At 40.8% G+C, this 22,402-nt stretch overlaps 1 protein-coding gene across 2 annotated transcripts in view; it reads left to right on the forward strand.

Annotated features, from left to right (window-relative positions):
• Kcng3 (potassium voltage-gated channel modifier subfamily G member 3) overlaps positions 1-21,197 on the forward strand; it is a 69,707-nt gene extending 48,510 nt beyond the window's left edge. For both annotated transcript variants that reach the window (XM_063229301.1, XM_063229307.1), the window contains exon 2: positions 7,538-21,197. In XM_063229301.1, coding sequence (XP_063085371.1) covers positions 7,538-8,183 — 646 coding nt within the window. In that variant the 3' untranslated portion in view covers positions 8,184-21,197. The remainder of the gene's footprint in view (positions 1-7,537) is intronic.
• The last annotated feature ends 1,205 nt before the right edge of the window (positions 21,198-22,402 follow it).

A 22,402-nucleotide genomic window follows, 5' to 3' on the forward strand; every position in this document is an offset into this window, starting at 1 on the left:
ACAGCGCCCTCATGACCTAATCACCTCATGGTACTGCTACTTAAATTTCAATAAGAGTTTCGAAAGGGACAATCAAACCATAGCAATACCCTAAGACACGATTATATATAACAGAAGTAAAGGTTGTATATAGCTATACTTCCATTCACTCTGATGTTGCTTTTTTGAAAAAAGTGTCAATTTTAATTAGTTAAGAACCAACAGTCTGAAAAATGCAGTTCTTTACTGGAAATGACTTTTTTTTTGGGTGGTACCGGGGATCAAACTCACTGCCTTGCGCTTGCCAGGCAGGCGGTTATGCCGCTGAGCTAAATCCCCAGCTGAGAAATGCAGTTCTAACTAGTATAACCAGTGACTAAGATATTGACATATATTATTTACTGCTAACAACAGGCATGGTCATGAAGCTCATTAGCATTTTCCATGTTTTCTAGCATATCTGGATTTCATTAGCCGTGATACAGCAGTTTCTTAGTTGTGTTGGGAAAGATGGTTACACTGTCATTCTGTTTTGTACTGTCTGCAATGTAGATATATTAGGGGAAGTACATGACAGAATTCTTGCACAGGATCCTATGAAATAATGTCAGCATGGTGCTTAGTGCACAGCCAACCAAAAGACCTCAATAAGTGCTAAACATTTTTGTTAGCCATGCATTCAGAAACTCCTGCGTATTTGGAGCTCAAAAGCAGTCAGAATGGGCTTCTAAAAAAGATGGTGCTCCTCAGTAGCTTCTTTAGTTCTTGTTTCCAGTTTGTGTTTTACACTCCTGCGACCTTCAGGAGTGCTCAGTTGTTTGCTGAGTGCTTAGTAAATAAAACTCACTTTTGCAGCAGTTGTTGGTGGCACTGGCAGGAGAGCCATTTGGAAACATGGGGATTTTGGCAGGCTTAGTGGCGTTTGTTGTTGGAGACTGACTTGGCATAATCCTTTGAAAATAATGCTTGGGCTTCCTCCGTGATTCAGTTCTTCAGTGTGAGTTCTCCCGAAGCTGCCTCTGACTTGGGGGTGGGCAGGAAGAGCCCCTAGGACCTCATTACAGATAAGCCTACTTCTTTGAAATCCCCTTACTGAGAAATTATTCCACATCATTTGAATTTCTTCCCTTTTTATTTGCACAGCTTTAGCTGCGAGTAGAAATAATTAGGCAGAAAATGTTCTGGTATTCTTGACACAATTAAAATTTTTCCCCTTCTGAAATTAATAGAATCTTAGGATTTTAGGGCTGGCAGGGCCCTTGGAAGGAAGGCTCACACAGCTCTGCTACTTGATAGATGAGCTCGCCCGCCCTGCAGAGGGGAAGGGACCTGGTGCCTCTTGGCGTCACGCACATTGGGCTGGAGAAGAGACAGTTACATTAGCTGGAGACCTGGTATATTCTGTCCAAATGAGAGTGCGAGAAAACTATTATTATTATTATTATACGTGGAGTAAAGTATCTCAGCTGAAATGCTTGAGACCAGAAGTGTTGCAGATTTCTGATGATTTTAAAATTTTGGAATATTTGCACCCATAATGAGGTATCTTGGGGCCGGTACACAAGTCTAAACACAAAAACTTATGTTTTATATATAATTTATATACATAGCCTGAAAGTAATTTTGCATGGTATTTTTAATGTACCTTTGTTTTGACCGTCACCTGTCATGAGATCATGTGTGGAATTTTTTACTTGTAGTGTATATCAACATTACAGTGTTTCAGTTCTGAACATTTCTGATTTTGGGTTTTTAGATTAGGAACCATTGACCTATACACATATGCTACTGCAGTCTCATCTGGGTTCAGAGTGTATTTATCAGCTTTTTACCTAGAATTGCAAGCAACTTGGAGCTCTCAGTGGCTTGACATAACAAAGATTGCTTTCTTGTTCATGTATCATGTCCAGTCTGGGTCAGAAAAGAAATTGTCTTGTACTCTGCAAGTCAGTCAAGGGCTTGGCCTGATAGGGTCCCATCACCTCACACAGACCATTTAGAAGACATGCCTTCGAGGTTGCCATGGTGAGGCAAAGAACTCACACTCACTCTCCTATGCTTCTAGAAGCCCAGAAATGTTAGGCATTTTGTTCTTTGCTCATTATTAGGGAACTGGTCACATGACCTTAACTGTAGGGTGGGGTGGCAGTATTTGATGAGCATTACCATAATGTGTAGCATTGTGCTTTTAAAGCTGCATATTAGAAAATTACAGCTTCCTATTTTGTAAGTACACTAAGTTTTACAACTTTCTCAGTTTTCTCAGTCTCTGATTATGGAGGTCCTAGCTTTTATTGTTAGTTGGGTTGGGTCAGGGGAACTGCTGCCAAGCACAAAGTCTATAAGGAGAACAGAGAAATTGTGGGGTCCAGCAGTGACTTCATCTGCTGCTCTTCTCCCTTCCAGGCAGTAGGTTAGGTTCCTTTTCCTTTGGGATGTGTCCTCCTGGTGACGGTGTGATAGGCTGAAAGTACTGCCTCACCCAGAAAGAGGTATCAGGCCTTGATCCCTGAAACTGGTGAATGTTGTCCTGTATAGCAAAAGGGGAGTATGCTTACCTACCACAGGCAAGGCTGTGAGTTCAATTTCCAAAGAATGATTAAGCACAGAGGATTTTATAGATGGGATTAAATTAATCTACTGGATTATCCCAGTAAGTCCTAGTGCTGTCGTGGGGTTTACCCTTGTAAGGAAGAGGCAGGGACACTTCCTAGAGACCTGGGGCTGCGGGGGCAGAGCCTGGAGTGACTGTGGCCTCGGCAGCTGGACAAGGCTAGGAATAAATTCTCCTCTAGAGCTTCCAAAAGGAGAGTGGGCCTGCTACCACCTTGATGTTGGACTAGTGATACTGATTTTGGATTTCTGGACTCTGGATTGTATGAGAAAGTAAATTTTCTCCGTCTCCCCTCTTTTTGATTTTAAAGAGAATAAAACCAAGCAAAATAAAACAGAATAGAGCCAATCAAAACAAACCAGTGTAAGTGATACAGGATTTCAAAACAATAGGAAATCAACAACGGTTGCCATAATGTCTCCTGTTGTCCCCCAAATGGCTGCAGATACCTTCAGACTTAGCAAAAATCATACAAAACAGAACAGAATAGAACCAATAAAAGCAAAACAATGAATGCAATAAACAAGTCCAAAACAAGATGATTAAATCCAATACGGCCATCACAGTGTATCTTGTTATCTTTGAAATAGCTGCCTACGCCAAAACCAGACTGAACAGAATAAAACCCAGCCCACCAACACAATGAAAATGATATAGAACTTCAAAACAAGATGATAGGGAATTAACCATGGCCACCACCTTCAGAAGGAGGTCCTCCATAGATGCTACATTGTACATTGTCATCCTCTGAATAGATGATCAGACTGCTGGCTTTAGGCCTGCAAAGTCAGTGAAACACTAAACACTACAAGCTGGTCGCTTAAGGCTGGGGGGTGGGATTGGCTCTGTGCTCCAGGAGGGACTGGCATCTGGCTATACCCCCAGCAGCCCACACATGGCGCTGATTTGTAGGGAGGCTTCCTTCTTGGTGACTTCTTGTTTTCCTTCTTTTTTTTGGCAGTCTTGGGACTTGAGACAAGGCCCCAGTACACAGAACAGAAAGAAGTGCTCTAGTGCTAAGCTGCCAAGTGTGAAGTTTGTGGTATTTTTTATAATAGTCCCAGGGAACAAATATACTTTGATGCCTAGGTTCTGGCCATCAGTGGCTATTGCCCTAGTTACTAGTGGCCTGAGGAATTTGTGACAGTAGTGACATCTTGGCATCGTGATCCTATAGATTCTGGGTTGGTTTTTTTTGTACTGGGGATTGTGCTCAAGACCTCAGGCTTGCCAGGCAGGCGCTTATGCTGCTAAACTAAATTCTCAGCCATCCTATAGCTTCTGAATGTCACTTTTAGGACTCGTGGGATCTGAGGAATGGAGGCGTTCTTTTCCTAACTCTCCTAGGAAGGCTTCCGTGGCAGCTCTGGGGCAGGGATAAAGACAAGGTGACCTGGGGGCTATAGTTTTACTCAAGAATTCTGTATTGTCACTCAGAACCATACAACAATTATTATAGAATATACAGGGCTTTTCCTGTATCTCTCCCCTCCACTCCCCAGGATCACACATGCTGGGCAAGCTCTCTGAACTATATTCCCACTGACCTGTATTCTCAATCACCCCCCAGTTTTATCTTTTATTTTGAAATAGTTCCCCTAAATTGCCCAGGGTGGCTTCACATTTAGAAACCTCCTGCCTCACCTTCCCAAGTAGCTGGGATTGCAGGCATTTACCACCAAACCTGGGTAAAAATTATTCTTGAAAGGAAAGCATAGAAGAACATTCTCAGAGCACCTGTGGATCTGAAGAATATCTCTGTGGCTATCATTTTGAGAACCACCTCTTTTGTTTTTTTGAGACTGGTCTCCTTTTACTCAGGCTGGCTTCGAACTCACAGTGATCCTCCTGCTTCTGCCTCATGAATGCTGGGATGTGTGTGTGCCATCATACCTGGTTGAGAACCCCCTCTTTAAACCAGGGGTTGGCAAAGTTTTTCTATAAAGGGCCAGATAGTAAATACTTCAGGCTTACAGAGACATAATCTCTTATTATTGTTCAGCTTTACATTAAAACATGAAAACAGTTTTAAGCTGTTTATGTGTGGTGGCACATGCCCATAATACCAGCACTCAGGAGGCTGAAGCAGTATGATTGCCATGAGTCTGAAGCTACATAGTGAGTTTAAAGTCAGCCTGAACTACATACCGAGATCCTGTCTCAAAACACCAGAACCCAAACAAAACCAGCTATAAACAAAGTGTAAATGTGTGAGATGGCTGTTCCGATAAGACTATTTATGGCCACTGAAATGTGACTTTCATATATTTTCACATGTCATGAGATGTAATTCTGGTTTTTTTCCCCTCCCCCAACCACTAAAAAACATTTTTAAAAAAATTCTTAGGTTGTACATTCACGTTGGGAAGTAGAGATTTTGACCACAGGCTGTAGTTTATTGAATGTTGCTACAGACAGATTTCTAGACAAAGCCTCTGGTGTTTCAGAGAATAACAGCCCCAAAGAAAACAAGTAAAAGCGGTCTAATGCGGCGTAGCCTGAAGGACCGTCGTAGCGGACCTGAGTAGGTGCAAGGATACCTACTCAGCAAAGGACGGAGTCACCGAGCAGGCTTTCCTACGTGCCTGGATAAATGTCCCACACTCTTCCAGATGACATGCTGCCACCCTCCCTCCTTCTCCGTCTGTCCCTCCTCGCCTTTCTTCCTTCCTCTTTTCCTTTGTTCCTTCTTAAGAAACTGATGACTGAACACCCAGCGGCGCTCCACTGCTGAACTGAGCTGTAGCTCAGTCCCAGCCCTTGTTATTATACTGTTTTGTTTTATTTTGAAACATGGTCTTGCCAAGTTGCCCAGGAAGGCCTTGAATTTATGATCCTCCTGCCTCAGCCTCCTGACTAACTGAGATAATAGGCATGTTCTGTCACACCCAGTAAAATAATGCTTTTTATCTCTCAGAGTGGCAGTGATTTCCAAATACTTTACATTGGGGAGGCTGTGGGAAATAGACATTGGCATGTGTGGCTGGTGGGAGGGTAATGCAGTATAACCTCTGTGGGGGTAGTTTGGCAGGAGTTATCAAAATCATTGCCTTTAATCTTGTGTACAGAATTCCAAATCTGAGGTTTATCCTACAGATATATTTGTACTATTATGAAATAATGTAGAAACAAGACTATTCATTACATCATTGGTTTTGACATTGGAGATGGAAAACTACCAGGTGAACTGGTTAAATACATCACAGTACAGACATGCAGTAGAATACTTCAAGACTGTGTTACCGTATTTAAGAAATCAGGCAGCTCTGTTTTCAGTGATTTCCAAGACAGGTGAACAAAAAGCATGGCAATGGTTGTACAGAAAGGGGTGAAAAGACACACATACACACACACACACACACACACACACACACACACGTACATTTTTGTTGTGCATAAAGTAACTCTGGAGGGATTTATTAAAAGTGGTATTTGTTGCCTTCACTGAAGGAACCAGATGGTGAGGGAATAAGATGAGACCTGGACTAACCGATCAACTGAGTTTCTTTCCTTCTTTTCTTTGTTTCAAATTCCTTTTCTCTCTTTTCTAGTACTAGGGACTGAACTCAGGGACCTGGCATTGTGCTACACAGCCAAAGTCTTTTTTTTTTGTCAGGTTAGCCAGGCAGGTTTGAACCTGTGTTCTTTCTGCCGCAGCTGGCTACAGTGTTTCCTTCTCTTTTAATCTTTACAGATTTTGTTATACATTTATAGATATGAATTATATGATAGAATACCTATTCACAAAAGAAATAAAAGGTAATAAAATACAGTTAATCTTTATGATCCTGCCAAGCTCTGCAACAAGGAAACCTGGTATTTCTTCATCTTGCAGAATAATGTCCAGTGCACTTTGAGTTCTGTGGAATGCACTTTGAGTAAATCTTACTGTGACTCTTGCATCTCTCCGTTAGACTTCTGATGTTGGATCTGGGTACCAACAAATTGTGTGGGAAGAAATGAGTGATGGTATACTAAAGATAACAGAATTTAAAAGATTTAAATTAATTACAGTTCCCTTTGAGTCGCCTCTCACTGCCGGTCAGGGCTCCCTAACCAGTGTACTGAGATCTGACTCCTCAGCCTTACAGAGTGCATGGCAGGAGCCAGGGTGGCCAGGGCCCCAAGGTATTGGCTTCTGCTTCAGAAATCCTGTTCTTTGGCTCCTGTGTGCTGTATAAATATTAATTATTTCCAGTGTGCGCAGTGGGGTAGAAAGGTTGGTGAATACAGCTCCAGGCAAAATATGGTCTTATATTTTAAAAATACATGCTACATAAAGATGATTGCAGTAAAGAAAGTGGTTGTGGTCCTGGGAAGATCCTGGTGGTGGTTCACTCCAGCGCTGGGAATCCTCAGCCTTCTTTCCACTCTGGACTTCGTGATGAGGGGAGGGGACCCAGAGCTCTGCCTTGCTCGGGACAGAAAGCTCCCTCAGCTCCGGCATCTCCTGCACAGGCCTCGGAAAGGAAAGAAAGAATCATGTTGCATTTGCTCTAATTTATCAGGAATAAATTTGGACATGTTCACCATTGGCAGAACAGAGTCCTTCTGACCCACTCCCTAACTGATACTGCAGTTGAGAACTGCTGTCCGTCAAGAGTAAGTGGAATTTCACTTTGTGGCTAGGTCAAGTGAAGTTAATTTCAGACCACCATATAAGATAGAGATTTTTTTCCCTATTTATTAGTGCAAAAAATGATCATTTTAATGGTGTTACTTGTATAGTATAAACAAGAGCTCTATCAAGTTCAGTTCTCATCTGAACTGTCATACTTGTTGTGTCCTGGTGGCTCTAATGATGTTGGTAATGCTGTCTGTTCTTTATGTTTTCTGGAAAAGTAACTGAATTAGTATGTCGTTGTAGTACTATGTGAAGAAATCTAAGAGCTATTAAAATGCTTAAAAATAAAATGATCAATTCTTCTTTTGTTCTCTTGACAGGATAATTGAAGCTATCTGCATAGGTTGGTTCACTGCGGAGTGCATTGTGAGGTTCATCGTCTCCAAAAACAAGTGTGAGTTTGTCAAGAGACCCCTGAACATCATTGATTTATTGGCAATCACGCCATATTACATCTCCGTGCTAATGACAGTGTTTACGGGTGAGAACTCCCAACTGCAGAGGGCCGGAGTCACCTTGAGGGTGCTCAGGATGATGAGGATTTTTTGGGTGATTAAGCTTGCCCGTCACTTCATTGGTCTTCAGACACTCGGTTTGACTCTCAAGCGATGTTACCGAGAGATGGTTATGTTACTCGTCTTCATTTGTGTTGCCATGGCAATCTTTAGTGCACTTTCTCAGCTTCTTGAACATGGGTTGGACCTGGAAACATCCAACAAGGACTTCGCCAGCATCCCCGCTGCCTGCTGGTGGGTGATTATCTCTATGACTACAGTTGGCTATGGAGATATGTATCCTATCACAGTGCCTGGAAGGATTCTTGGAGGAGTTTGTGTTGTTAGTGGAATTGTTCTGTTGGCATTACCTATCACTTTCATCTACCATAGCTTCGTGCAGTGTTACCATGAGCTCAAGTTTAGATCGGCCAGATATAGCAGGAGCCTCTCTGCTGAGTTCCTGAATTAATGCATTGCAGATCAATTCTTGCATACACGTCGTTTGAGAGAAAGAGCTGCTGCCACTTCACATTCATGCGTTTCTTGTTGGTTGAGCACTGCAGAGGCATTGTCATCATCTTGGTAGGATAAAAATTATCCTTCCCAGCGGAAGAGATAGCACAGTTTATTTATTATGGAGCAAAAAGGGATTGAGACCGCAAGGAAGAGTAATGATTCCTAGAGTAAACTTTAGGATTAACTTTAGACTGGTCTCTTCCTTGCCTTGAACAATTACATATTTCTGTTTTTTTTTTTTAAAGTACACTATTTGAACACTTTAAAACAGAATGATTCTATTTTCCAAATGTTTTCCATCTTAATGAATTCAGAAGAAGCTTGGAACTTTGGTGTTATTTTTGAGACTAACATTTTCATTTCTAAATGTTTTATAATTTCTCGTATCAATGTCAGAAGTATTCTGGAAACATATGTCACATGCAAGAACTGTTTAACAAATACTTTAAAAATTTGGCCAAAATTTAAACTGCATAATGGAGCTAGATACAAACGAGAATGTCACTTGAAAAGCTCTTCCATACTTACCTATCCTCTGCTCTATTTTTGTGCCTATTATCCACCTTGTCATACAGCTTTGTGGAGGCTTGAGTATATTCTCGTTTCCATTTTGGATTTCTTTTATCTCTTTACTGAAATGACTTCAAAAAGTATTTAAGAGTACCAAGAGCTTATGTTGTTTAGCATTATGTTAGATAATATTATAATTCATTGCTGTTACTAGGTGATAATCATCCTACCATTCAGATGTCCAAACAAGAATATTTCCAACATGAAAATAGAAGTAGGTTGATAGTATCAGTATTACAACCCATATTTCTTCTTCTGCTTTTAACTTTTCCCCAAACTCCATGAATTTAATAAGACTTACTAGATGAAAGAGTATTTCTGTAGCCTTTTGATACCAAAGTCATACTTAACGTGTTGTCACTGAATTATCATTAAAAAGGAAATGTTATTGTACTCCTAGTTGCTGTGTAGCTAAGTCAATTTCAAGCCAGCCAAAAGCAATGAATACATAATTATTTGATCTGATCTTCACTATTGTGAATCACAGCTACACTACGACTCTTGTGAGAATATTGAGTAATAAGCTATATTAATCTGGCTAGATTATTAGTACTAGATAATGTACAAGGGATGATTTTTTCAGTGCTAAAGTTTAGCAATATGAATTAGAATTTTGCTTTTTTGCCCTACTGCTGTAGAGGTCATATATAAACATGAAAAGTTAAAGTCACAGATTCATGAATAATTTAGGGTGCACACTGTTTACCGGGGAGATGTTGGGGGATGGTGGACAAGACTGAAGACCTGGATATATTTATCAAGGAAAGAATTACCAAGAGTATTAGAAATGTTAGCCATCAGCCAGTCCATCTCCAGGTAGAAGAGCAGTGCAGGAGAGGGTTAAGGCCAGGGTCTGCAGAAACATGCCCAGCAGTCCATTCCTCATAGCCCCCCCGGGTTTTTGACAAGAGTCTTAACCAACCACATTGCTTTGCATTTGTCATCGCTAAGGTAATGACAGCAAAAACCATTTCCTTTTCCCTAATTTTCTTTCCTGAGTTTATGTGATATTTTAGCCATTATAAATGTCAACTCATTTTGCCCAGTACCTCTCACTGCTGTGTTCTGTTTTTAAATACTCAAATTCTGTTATTTATTATGTATTTATTGTATTTTGATATAACTAAAATCTATGGCATGAATTTATTTATTTTTACCTCTTTGGATGAAGGCTTTGTGAATCATGCAAATAAAAATAGAGATGGTAGCAGCTCCATATTACTAAGAAAACATGATTAAGTCTTAGTTGTGTCAGTACTGGGAACCCTTTGTGTATATCGTCTCCCCAGGTAAATTGTCACTGTAGAGAGCTAGGACATTCCTCGAGCAGCACTTCCGTATCTCATGATGGCTGTTGCACACTAGCGCACAACCTATGGAGTGATGTAGGGAGGCTTCTGAGGAAGAGGAGAGGAGAGGAGAGGAGATGCACAGGTCAGCCACGTGCAGCCACACGCATCAGGTATGGGTGAGAACCCACTTGCCGACGACACCAGCTTTTCCACAGGCTAATTTTCATTTTAAAATACCATGTGCGATAAATGTTAATGGCAGTTCAACCGCCTGTTTACAAAGGAGAAAGCTGAGACATGATGGAGTATTTCATTCATAAATGGAAAAATGTACTTCAGAATTTTGTTTTCATGCATGATGCAGCTTTCTAGGAACAGAGAGATCTTGTGAAATGTAACATTTCCCGGAATATTACTGCTTTAAAAAAAAACAACAAAACATTCAGTAGCTCTTTTTTCTTAGTTGTCGTCTTAGGAGTTTCCTATTCAGTCTTTATGGCGGAAATACTTAGTCTGGGATCTGTGTCAGTACAGTAAGTCGGATGCTACCCTAAACTAGAGTACCCAAAGAGGATAGAAGAAGCCCAGATCTTTAGTTTGACTTTACCATACCTTGAGCATACATGATTCGATCTTATATGTAACTTGATTTGTATTCTCTAGCGTGGAATTTTTGGAGATTAGAAAGACAAAATCAGGGAATCTGTGTGAACGTGAACTATAGCAATGCAAAACCGTATTGTTTTACTACTGTGTTGTCCCCGTAGTTTGAAACTGTTGTGACATTTGTTCTCTACATTTGTAAGCTTACCACTCAATTCTTTCTTCTTTCCTTCATTTTCGAGGGACTCAGGATTGAACCCACACCTTCATGCTGAGCGCTGAGTTACACTTTCAGCCTTTTTTCATTTTTGAGACAAGATCTTACTAAGTTCCTAAGATGGCCAAGCGGGGCTCAAATTTGTGATCCTTCTGCCTCAGCCTTCAGAGTGCTGGGACTATAAGCATGTATTTCTATGGCTACCTATAAATTCTTTCTTAAAAGTGTTAAAATATTCTTTCTTTCTTTCCTTTTTTTTTGAGACAGGGTCTCGCTATTTTGGTTGTGAACTCGCAACCATCCTCCTGCCCCAGCCTCCTAAGTACTGGGATCATAGGCGTGCGCCACCACCCCTGACTTCCTCTTTTTTATACAGATGAAAATAAAAACCCCAAACTCCTAGTTCTATTTTATTACTAAGCTTTATCACTTCGAATTTAATGGATAACTTTACAGAACACTTCTGGAGTTCTCTGACCCTGCATAAATATATATCCTTTATAGTTTGTAGTAAATAATCTAATAAAACAGTCACACTTGATCTTAATATTTTAATAGGCACAGGATCTCAGAGACCTTCTGGTCAACCTCATTCTCTTGCATCTAGGTCTTAGTAGCTGCAGACAGTTTCTTCCAGTGGGTTATGATTTAGACATGTTCGTGCTAGTGTTCCCTTAGGCCCCAGAAACCTAATATTCAGACTCTGGATTCAGTACTCTTTGTATGTACTTCCTTTTTCATTTGGGATGTAGTTGTTTTTTGTTGTGTTTTGTTTTGTGTTGGTACTGGGAATCGAACTCAGGGCCTCATGCTTGCCAGGCAGGTGCTGCACCACTGAGGTATTTTCCCACCTGCCCTGTCATTTAGTTTTTTGTTTTTGTGAGTGGTTTTGTTGTTGTTGTTGTTGTTGTGGGGTTTTTGTTTTGTTTTGTTTTGGTCTTTTTGAGACAGGATCTCACCATGCAGTTCAGGCTGGCCTTGAACTCACAGATTCCCCCTGCCTCAGCCTCCCGAGTGCTGGGATTACAGGTATGGGCCATTGTTTGTCTTTTTGAGACAGGGTCTCACTATGCAGTTCAGGCTGGCCTTGAGCTCAATTTGTAGCCCTGGCTGATCTTGAACTCTCAACAGTTCTGCCTCAGCCTCCCAAATACTGAGATTACAGGCATAAGCCACTGTATCCAGCTTCCTCCAATTTAGTTTTTTTTTTTTTTTTTTGTCGTTTTCCTTTTTATCGGTACCGGGGATCGAACTCACGACTGCCTGCTTGCAAGGCAGGCGCTTATGCTGCTGAGCTAAATCTCCAGCCCCTAAAAAATTATTTTTAGAAGCCATAGATGTCTGGAAAGACGTGGAACCAGTGTGGTACATAAAGAATGCAGGTTTTTGATAGAATTTTTCTTTTTCTTCTGTGCTCCTCCCCTCCCCCTTAGTGCTGGGGATCAGATACCAAGAGCAGCTTGCATGCTAGACAAGTGCCACTGAGCTACATCACCAGCTTCTCAACAGGATTTTAAACTAGTAGTGGCGTACCCATTCATGTATATATAACTAAGGTCAGGCATCACTGCATTATTTAGAAGAGCGAGGCAGAGAATCCCGTAGCTGAGTAGGCAGTAACACGGGTTGAAGCTTTAATGGAACGTTCCGGGAGAGTTCGTTCGGTCAGGAGGGCGTTCATATGGCGATTTGCTTCCTGTGTTTTAGAACTCACCTGTACTCAGGAATGGGCACCAGCTCTGACCCCGCGAGTTAAGTCAGGATTTGCTGCCCGTTTGCTTTGGAACCTTCTGTGGACTTGTGAGGCATCACCCAGGATCGTGATTCTGTTGCCCTGCTGTGTGGTTAAGCTGTGCTTAAACTTCCAGATTTTCTACCTGTCCCCAGCATTTTCAGTCAACGCTTAGACTTGTGACCGTTCGTGTAGACTTCATTGTCCATTTAGGAAGTGAACTTGATCGACTGCATTTATACTGTCATTTAAACAAATTCAAATTTAAGTAGCTTTGGTGGGAATCCTGTGGTTGATAGAGCACTGAACCAACCATAGTCAAAACATCAATGATATTTAGTGGGTAAAAGCCAGAGAGAATATTATTTGGCTTTCACTTCCCAGGAGTAAGTGATGTAATGTCATTTGTGTCTAAAGTAGCACTCCAGTGTACTTATTTATGCAGCAGTATATTGAAATAAAACTCGTAAGTTTAAATTAAGCAGGTTCCCTCCCTTCTTCCCCCCAATGTCAATTATTTCCATTGTTTTCAAATTAATTATATAATTTTACTAATGACAGAATGAAGCTATCTGTAAGAAGTATTGTTGAAGTGTTTTTTTGGTTTTCTTTTTTTTTTTGTCTTTTTCGTTTTTATCGGTACCAGGGATCGAACTCACGACTGCCTGATTACAAGGCAGGCACTTATGCCGCTGAGCTAAATCCCCAGCCCCTAAAGTGTTTTTTTAAGAAAGGAAGCATAAATAATGCCAGGTGACTTTTGTATTAATATGCAGCGGTTTATTGAACCAACATACTTTTTGTCTGTATCTTACACAGCTTGATACTGTACCTCTGATAAAATTCCATGTTTGCCTTCTCTACAATACAGATGACAAGAAAATTTCTTCTTTAGTGAGATGCAGTTAAGTGTAGTTACAAATCCTGAACTCACTTGTAAAACCATAACCACTTTTTTTGGGCGGGAAGGTGATGCTAGGATTAGACCTAGGACCTTGGCACTGAACTCCATCCCAAGCTCTTTTTTATTTTTTATTTTGAAGAAGGGTCTCACTAAGTCACGTAATTGCCAAGGCGGGGCTTAAATTTGTAATCTTCCTGCCTCGGCCTCCCATATGCTCCCATGCCCAGCTCGTAACCACATTTTCATATGAAATACTTGGAAGTAAAATATAAAATCATAAAGTTGATGTAAGACTTAGGTTTTAGGTCCACATGAAAGTCACGAATTTTTGTTCTAGGACAGAAATGCAAAGTTTGGACTTGTTGGTTTGAGATAAATTTCTAAAGCTCTTATCTATATTTTTAAAATTCAGTAATTTTTAGTACTAAAGATTTACTACTGCACTGAACACTTTGGAAGACTTGGATAAAAATTTAAACGTTCGAATGATGGGTGATAGTCCTTTTATAAGGTATAGCTTACAAAAGTTTAAGAAAAACTACCTTTTGTGAACTGACCATAGATATGTGGATTTATTTTTGGACTTTCCTTTCCAATGATCTGTATGTGTGTTTTTGTGCCAGAATCACACGGAAGACTAGCTTTGCATTAAGTTTGAGACTCAGCAAATGTAAGTACCTCTTTGTTGAAGACTTAGCTACTCTTGTTCTCTTATATATCATAGGAAATTAAGATTGACATGTAGCTTTTTCTTCATAAAAGGCAGTTGTGATAGGGATTGCTTTGAATTTGTAAAAGAATTAGTAGAGTGTTAGCCATTCTAGGAACTCAAAAGTCTTTTTATCTTTGCATTTGCTTAGGTCTTCTTTGATTTCTTTCAACAATGTTTTGTAGTTTTCAATGTGCAAGTGTTTTGCTCTTTTTTGGTCTAATGTATTCCTAGGTGTTTTTGTTTCGTTTTGGGTACCCACACATGGAACTTACACCTTGCCAGGGAGGCGCTGAGCTGCTGAGCTATATCCCTGGCCCGTTCCTAGGTGTTTTATTCTTTTTGACATTGTAGATGGAATTGTTTCCTGAATTTCATTTTCAAGTTATTTTTTTGTTAGGATTTAGGAATACAGCTGATTGGTGTTTAATGATACTCGATTCCCTTTGTCAGGTTGAGGAAGTTTTCTTCTATCCCCAGTTTATGGAGGGTTTTGTTGTTGTTGTTGTTGTTACAGGGTGTTAGATTCTAACAATGTGTTTTAATGAACAGATGGAAAGAGTTGTCTTGTTGAGTTGTCTTGTCAGTGTCGGAAAATACATCTCATTGAAGCAAGTTTGTCTCTCTTTTTTTTTGTGGGGAGTATCAGGAAAGGAACTCACAACTTTGCATTTGCTAGGCAGGCACTGTGCTATACCCCTAGCCCATTAAATGCAACTTTGTAAATCTCCACAAGACACTAATCAAGTTGAAGCCAAGCTCCTGTTATGGCTTTAAAAAACACTTTAATTGATACACATTTGATGGTTTCTACTAAATTGGTTCTTTTCATTAGCCCAAGTTAATTTGAGTTTGGGTTTACTTGCCTAAAAATACAGAAGAGATAGAAAATGATTTGTTTCCATTGTTTGGATTATTTTATTTTAGTGCTTTATTATTTGACCTTGGAATTCTTTTTTTTTTTTTTTTGTCTTTTTGAGACAAGGTCTTTCTGTGCAGTTCAGGCTGGCTTTGAGCTCACTTTGTATCTAGGATGGTTTTGAACTCACAACGATCCTCCTGCCTCAGCCTGTCGAGTGCTGGGATTATAGGCGTGAGCCATCACGTCCAGCATGACTTGGAATTCTTAAACTCACATGTTCTAGGAGTATTGGGAGGATGCCAGAGTGTAGAATAGGGTGCCTCAGCCTCCCTGCAAGGCCATATTTAAGATGTTTCAACTCCTCATTCTGCCCGCCTGGGAGGATGCTTCATAGTGAGCCTGATAGAACTTTCTGGAAGGGCTGAAGCCTACATCTTTCCTTAGTACTCACACAATGGGCATATGTCACTGAATTGCTAAGGTGAGGAAGAAGGATTCTCAAAAACAAGACTTGGTTGCTGGCTGTAGTGGTGCACACCTGTAATCCCTGTAAACACTGCAGAGGCTGAGGCAGGAGCATCACCAGGAGTTTGAGGCCAGTCTGGGGCTACAAAGTGAGTTCAAGGCCAAGCCTGAACTGCATAGTGAATTTGTCTCAAAAAGGCAAAGCAAACAAACAAACGAAAAAACAAGACTTGGCACTTAATCTGTAGCAAAAAGATGTTTGGGGTCTCTTGTTTTATCTTTAGGAATATCTGCCTAATGGGTGTCACTGCTGTTCAGGGCCCTCTGCAGTACAGAGATGGCCCTGAGCAGGCCTCCCTCCGGGAGGTGCCCTCAGCGAGGTGCAAGGGCACCCAGAAAACTCCCTTGAGCCTGATGCTCCTCTGCACAAACACAAAGCACAGATTTTTAAAAAAATATGGTTTGCTATCACAAATGCAGTTGTTCTGAAAGTTCTTTAGGAGATAATGACAGTCAAATAAGTGACGGAAAATCTTAATATCATCTGTAAATAGCACATCCCCAAATGGTTGGAAGGTCACAGGCAAGTTTTCCATTCTGACCATTACTGACTGTAGTACATGGAGCCCGACTGGCATTTTTCATGAGTAATGTTGCTAATGTACTATTTGACTGAATACTTAGTTTTCTAATTTTGTACATGTGCCTCAAAGGACCTTGGCTAATGGCTGTATTTTTAATAACTCTTATGAATGTACTGAGCAGATGTTAATAATCATCAATGCAAATGTGGATCTCAAGCCTAATGGAGTTATGGACCAAGATTTGGTGACCCTACACTTTGGTGCAGATACAGATACATAGTTTGGAAAAACAGCTTTTAAAGAGGTATACTTTGCTTTAGCAATAAAATACATGTATTCACTACTGTTTATAACAAATGTTCCTGGGAAGAGCAAGAGCCCCAATAATTAGTCATCAGATGTTTAAATGATAACCACAACTTTTAAATTCTGTGGAGTAGTGAAAATTATAGGAACTTCTTAAATAAAAAAAAACTGCTAATGTTTGTAATTCTTTTGGTTTTGCTGAATCCTTATAAGTATTTTGAAAATAAATCTCTAACCCTAGTTGATCATCCTAAGAAATTTGTAACCAGCAGTTTCTAAAAAATACATCTTTTTAGGGGCCGAGGATATAGCTCAGTGGCATAGCACCTGCCTGGTAAGTGTGAAGTCCTGATTCTGCAGGGCATGGTGGCGCATGCCTGTAATCCCAGCACTCAAGCGACACAGGCAGGAGGATTGCTATGAGTTTGAAGTTAGCCTGGGCTACATAGTGAGTTCAAGGCCTCCCTGAACTACATAGCCAGACCCTGTCTAAAAATATTCATTCTTTTTCTTTCTCTTTCTTTCATCTGTTTGTTTGTCTGTCTGTCTTCCTTCCTTCCTCTCCATTCCTTTCTTCCTTTCTTCCCCCTCTTTTCTTTTTTCTTTTCAGCTGGCATGATGATGCCTGCCTGTAATCCCAGCTTCTCAGGAAGTTAAGATGTGAGGATAGAGTTCAAGGCAAGCCTGGACAGCTCCATCTCCAAAACAACAACAAAAAGCTATATCAATGTCTGTATTTATATTTACTCATATTTATATCTATAACTGTCTTTCCAGGACTGCAACTCACTGAGAAACACTGGATAATGTACAACACCCTGAGGTGCATCCCCAGCACTGCCAAAAAACCAAAATCAAAGAACTTTTGCTTGGCATGGTAGTATCCAGTCTCATCTGCAATCTACATAGTGATTTAAGGCTAACCTGCACTGTAAGGTGAGGCCCTGTCCAAAAAAACAAAACAAAAACAAATCCGGCTCCCTGCTGCTGGTGTTTATAGGCTTGTTTGCTCCAGGGATCAGGATCATGGGTGTACAGAGGTCACCAGAGGTAACGTGTACAGGAGCGTAGGTCCACCCAGCCTGGGGGTCCTGATTGCTGCCCTCCTGCCTCTGAGTCTTGCGTCAGATTGGCGCCACTCACCCCTGTGGCATCTCTGCTTGTCCTCCGTATCTTCTCCAGCCCAGCCCACCGGTTGCTTCTCTTTCCACTTGCCATGTTCATGCTTAGTGATTTGGGCACAGGTTTGCCAGTCTTGTTCCCTCGCTTGGAAAATTGCCATGGGCAGGACACTTTGTCTTAGAGGAAGGTGTTGGAAGTCCTGGAGTGGTTGTGGTGACACTGAGCAGAACCACATCCTGAGCAACTTTTATTCCACGTCTGCTTCGTTTTGCGGATTGGACGTGATGAACATTAAGTAGCAGGTCCTTAGATGTCATCGTCATTGACCTACCTGATGTATTTAAGAGTAGAAAATGGATTTTACTCAAATATCTAATTGCTCTTGTCGTATAATTACAACAAGAGTGAATCATTCTGTGGGCAGAAGCTGTGGCTGATTTGTAAAGTGGGAATGTTTGAAGACAATGGCATCTTTTGCTGATTACTAAATAAGCACATTTCTAGATCTCCTCAACTAAAGGGTTACTTAACTTGGCATTTACACTTAGAGCTCTGCCCCCTTCCCCACCTCAGATGCTACATGTTTTTACAGAGGAGCAGCTCTGTGGGATCGGAACCAGTGAGTGCTTGGTGTTTCCTGTCTTTTAAGGATGAGCAGGTGACCTTGCAGCAGGACATCACTGACAGCCCTGTGCAAGTGGGATTTGGGTTGTGAGCCTCTCTGGTTACTTAGTGTGCAGCTGTTTTAATGTCTATTTTTATTATTTATTCATCTAGGTAGTCTTAATTTTTTCAGTCCCATTTTGCTTCTCTTATTTTGATCTAATTTGGAAATTAAATAAGCAGTTCCTGCCAGACTTCCCCTTAGAGCAACGTTTTTCTAGAGTGCTTGATTAAATTATTAAGCGAATACAGAGTTTGGGTTTTGTTGTTGTTTCTCTTCACATCACAGAGTTTGGTACTGGAAATGAGTATAGTGATTGTCACACATGAAAAAAAAAACTGATCTTGTCATTGGGCTATCTTTGTATTCAGGCATAATGAATACTGTTTTCATTTTAAGGACAGCATTTTGACATGAGTGCAGTCAGTGAGCAGATCTTTTTACCACTATATCATTGCATCAGACTACTCATTAATTAAAAATACACAGACCCTGTGAGTGTTTGGGCTACAACAGAAATCTGGGGTACATTTTTCCACTTTTTGTAGTATTGATCGTTTTTCACTTTTAGGACCCGAAACAGATGACAGGCACATTAATGCACCACGTGGCATGTGACTTAGATTTACATTGTCCTTTTTATTTTATTTTATTTTATTTTATTTTTTGGTCTTTTTTGAGACGGGGTCTCGCTCCGCAGTTCAGGCTGGCCTTGAGCTCACTTTGTAGCCCAGGCTGGTCTCGAACTCGCAACGATCCTCCTGCTTCAGCCTCCCGAGTGCTGGGATTACAGGCGTGAGCCACCACACCAGGCTGTGTCCTTCATTTTAGAAAGCCATCAATCTCCAAAGATAAACTGTTAGGCCATTTCTAACCTGAAAGTAAAAGTTAGGTCTACTTTTGTAAAGATCTCATAATGTGGATATCTAAGCTATATTATGAATAATGTGTTATGGATTATATTCTATTTAACTTGTTTATGTAAAAGTAACTATATGTCTATTTTGCACTAAAAAATGGTTGAATCTATACATTCAATCATTTTTATTTATTTTTTGAAGGTCATTTGTTTTTTAAGGTCAACTAAGGCAGCTGGCCCAACAGAGGTTTATGTTTGTTTGTTTAATTTGGTTTTTTGAGACAGGGTCTTATCATGGAGCTCAAGCTGCCCTGGACTCACAGGGTAGCCCAGGGTGGTCTTGAATTCCATGCAGTCTTTCTGCCTCAGCCTCCCAAGTGCTGGGATTATAGGGATGCACCATCATGCTTGGGTTCAACCATTTTTATATCATTGTTGTTCAATTTCATGTTGAAAAATGATAGGAAAACCAGGCATGGTGCCATATGCCTATAAGCCCAGCACTGGGGAAGGATGAGGCAGGAGGATCTCAAGTTCCAGCTTGGCTGCGTCAGTTTAGTGATACTCGGTCTCAAATGTAAAAAGTTAAGCAGGGACTGGGAGGTACGTAGCTCATTACCAAGTCCCTGGGTTCCATCTTCACTACTGGAAACTTTTTTTTAATGGACTTTAATTTTGATTTTGGTCTGATTTTATTTCTGATCAATAAGTTAATCACTTCACTATCCTTTATAAGACTAAGACCTCTCTGTTTAGTTCAGAATAGAGTTTTTGGTGCACATTTTTGTTATCTTCAGAAATTAAGTCAAAGCAGCCTTATATGAAAGGTAGCCTTATATGGAGAGCCTTATTGCAAAGATATTAGAGTATTTGTAATATTTTTTCTAGAATTCAGAATCTTGGGTATTATGGGGCATATAAGAACTTGAGAAGAATTCTTTATTTAGTTATGGGTAAGATGTATAAGTACACTGAGAATGTCTTTATACTTGGGGGCACTTCTATGGGTAAAGTTTTACCTTGGTTTCCTGTTTGGCACTGTCTTTTGATAAAGTCCGTCAGTGGCTAAATTGCTCTGTGTGTATGTGCTGAAGACACTTGCCTTAAAATAGAGCTCTTGTGTGGTCAGATTGTCTTCCCAGTGACTCATCTCTCTGTGCATTTGGTGAATGCAGGCCTGACAAATTCCAGGGAAGTAAGAAAGAAGATGAAATGTCCTTCTCTTATTAATAATCTGAGCTTGGGTTAAAAAGCATTTTCATCACATGAAGCATTTGTGGAAAATATAATAATGTTTAACTTTAATGCTAAAGACAGCAAGTGACAGAACAGATAAAGTACGTGGTAACTTTAGCCATCAGCCCTCTTCTCCACGGGAACAGTTATTAGATGTGCATGTGGTCAGTGTTACCGCTCCCACTGTGTGTCCATCACTTCCGCCAGCTGTCATCAGTGACCACTTCCTGTGTCCTGAGGAGGCAGAGGTACTGTGTCAACCAATAAGGAAAGTAATTTGGGTAATAAGATTGATTTAAGGTAATAATTATATCTGCTGATAGCTCTCATTCAAACAATGGTCTATGGACATAGATTTTTGTCTTCTAATAAAAAAGATTCTTAAAATCAGCTCAACTTATATAATGTAATTTTTTCACATTTTATGGATGATTAGTAAAATGTATGATCATTTGGGTCATAGCTTTCTTACTTGGCTGTGTTACTTATGTATTTACGTCAGATCTTTAATAATACATATAAATGTACATCAACTATATTTAATTATGGTTGGAGCTTTTTCGCACTCCTTTACTCCTTAAGGAAATAATATTTTATAAGAAATTAACTTTGTTATGATACAACTATGTGGAATGCACATCTGAGGAAAACTCTGTACAGCCTGACCATCTGAAGAGTTAATAAATCTTGACGTTAAGAACCTCCAGCTGATGCTATATACGTGTTACTGACTGTCGGGTTGATTTCATTAATTAGTGTAGCTCATCCTTGATGGGCTTATTTCCCTTCTGTTCTGAACCAAAACTTCATTTTGCAATAAATGACTGGTGGATGAAGCACAACAGATGTCTCCTGGCTGTGATGGTGTCCCTGTGGGAGGAGTGGCGGCTAATGGATCCTGACTCCTCCTGACTTACCTTCATACCTTTTTCTCTCCCTTTTAACTACTCCTGTACGGCGAGAACATCATTAATCTATGCGAGGTAAGTTTCCAGGCGATAATAATGTAGAGTTAAAATTCAGTGAGTGCTGGGGTTAGAGGTGTACACCAGCACAACCAGCTGAAATTGTGCCTTGTTACCGCTTGTTTACAGTCTGTTCTCTGTTGGGTTTTAGACCTAGAATGTTCTCTAAGAGCCTCATGTATTCAGAGGTGGGACTTTTGGGAGGTGGTTGGATATGGGGTCTCTATACTTGCAGGTGGGTGAACCTACTGCAGAGGTCAGAGCTAAATGTGCCAGCAGGAGTTGGGGCTGTCTTGGTTACTCTTCTCTCCTTGCTGAGACAAAATACGTGAGGTCCAAAATTAAGGAAGGAAAGGTTGGTGGAGGTTTAGGTCCAAAATCAGCTGACTCCAAAGCAGGGTGGCGTAGCAGAGACAACAGTTTATGGCAGTGAAGACTGAAACAGCAAGGGCCTAAGCGGAAGGAAAGCCCCCCCTCCCCAGGGCGGGTGCAGCATTCACATCATGTGCACCCCTGCTCTTACCCAGGATGAGGGTGTGTACAGAGTGAGCACCCTGGCTCTTGCTGGGTCACTTAAACTTCTCAAGTTGACACAGTGACTCAATCTTAATGAAGAGGTGGGTCATTGGCAGGATATGGTCTCCTCCTTGGCCTCTTTCCTTTCTCTCTGCTTTGTCCCTCTACCATCCTGTTTCTGTGCTGGCACAAGCTGAATATAGACTGAAACAGTGAGCCAAAATTAACCTTTCCTTTGTTGTGGGTGTTAGGTATTTGGTCCCAGCAATAGGATAGTACCTGAGGCATTCTCATGACAAAAATGCCTGCTAGGTCCTTTGGTTTCCCCTAGCAAACTCTCCCCGTCTCTTCTTGCATCATCCCAGCCCACGCCCCCAAGCCTTTTCCCCTATCCTTGACCTAGGCAATTCTTCCTCACAAGGCCCAACAACATGGCGGACACATCCCCAGGAAGAAGGCTGACAGGACCAGGCAACCATTTCCTGGTGGCAGAGCCCTTGCTTGCCTTGAATGCCTCAGCAGATCCTGGCAGTGGGTTTAACTGTGAAGACAACCCCTTCAGGACT

This window comes from Cavia porcellus, unplaced genomic scaffold, assembly GCF_034190915.1.
Source record: "Cavia porcellus strain 051 isolate PalLab524CR breed Dunkin Hartley unplaced genomic scaffold, mCavPor4.1 scaffold_1, whole genome shotgun sequence".
NCBI classification, from domain to species: Eukaryota; Metazoa; Chordata; class Mammalia; order Rodentia; family Caviidae; genus Cavia; species Cavia porcellus.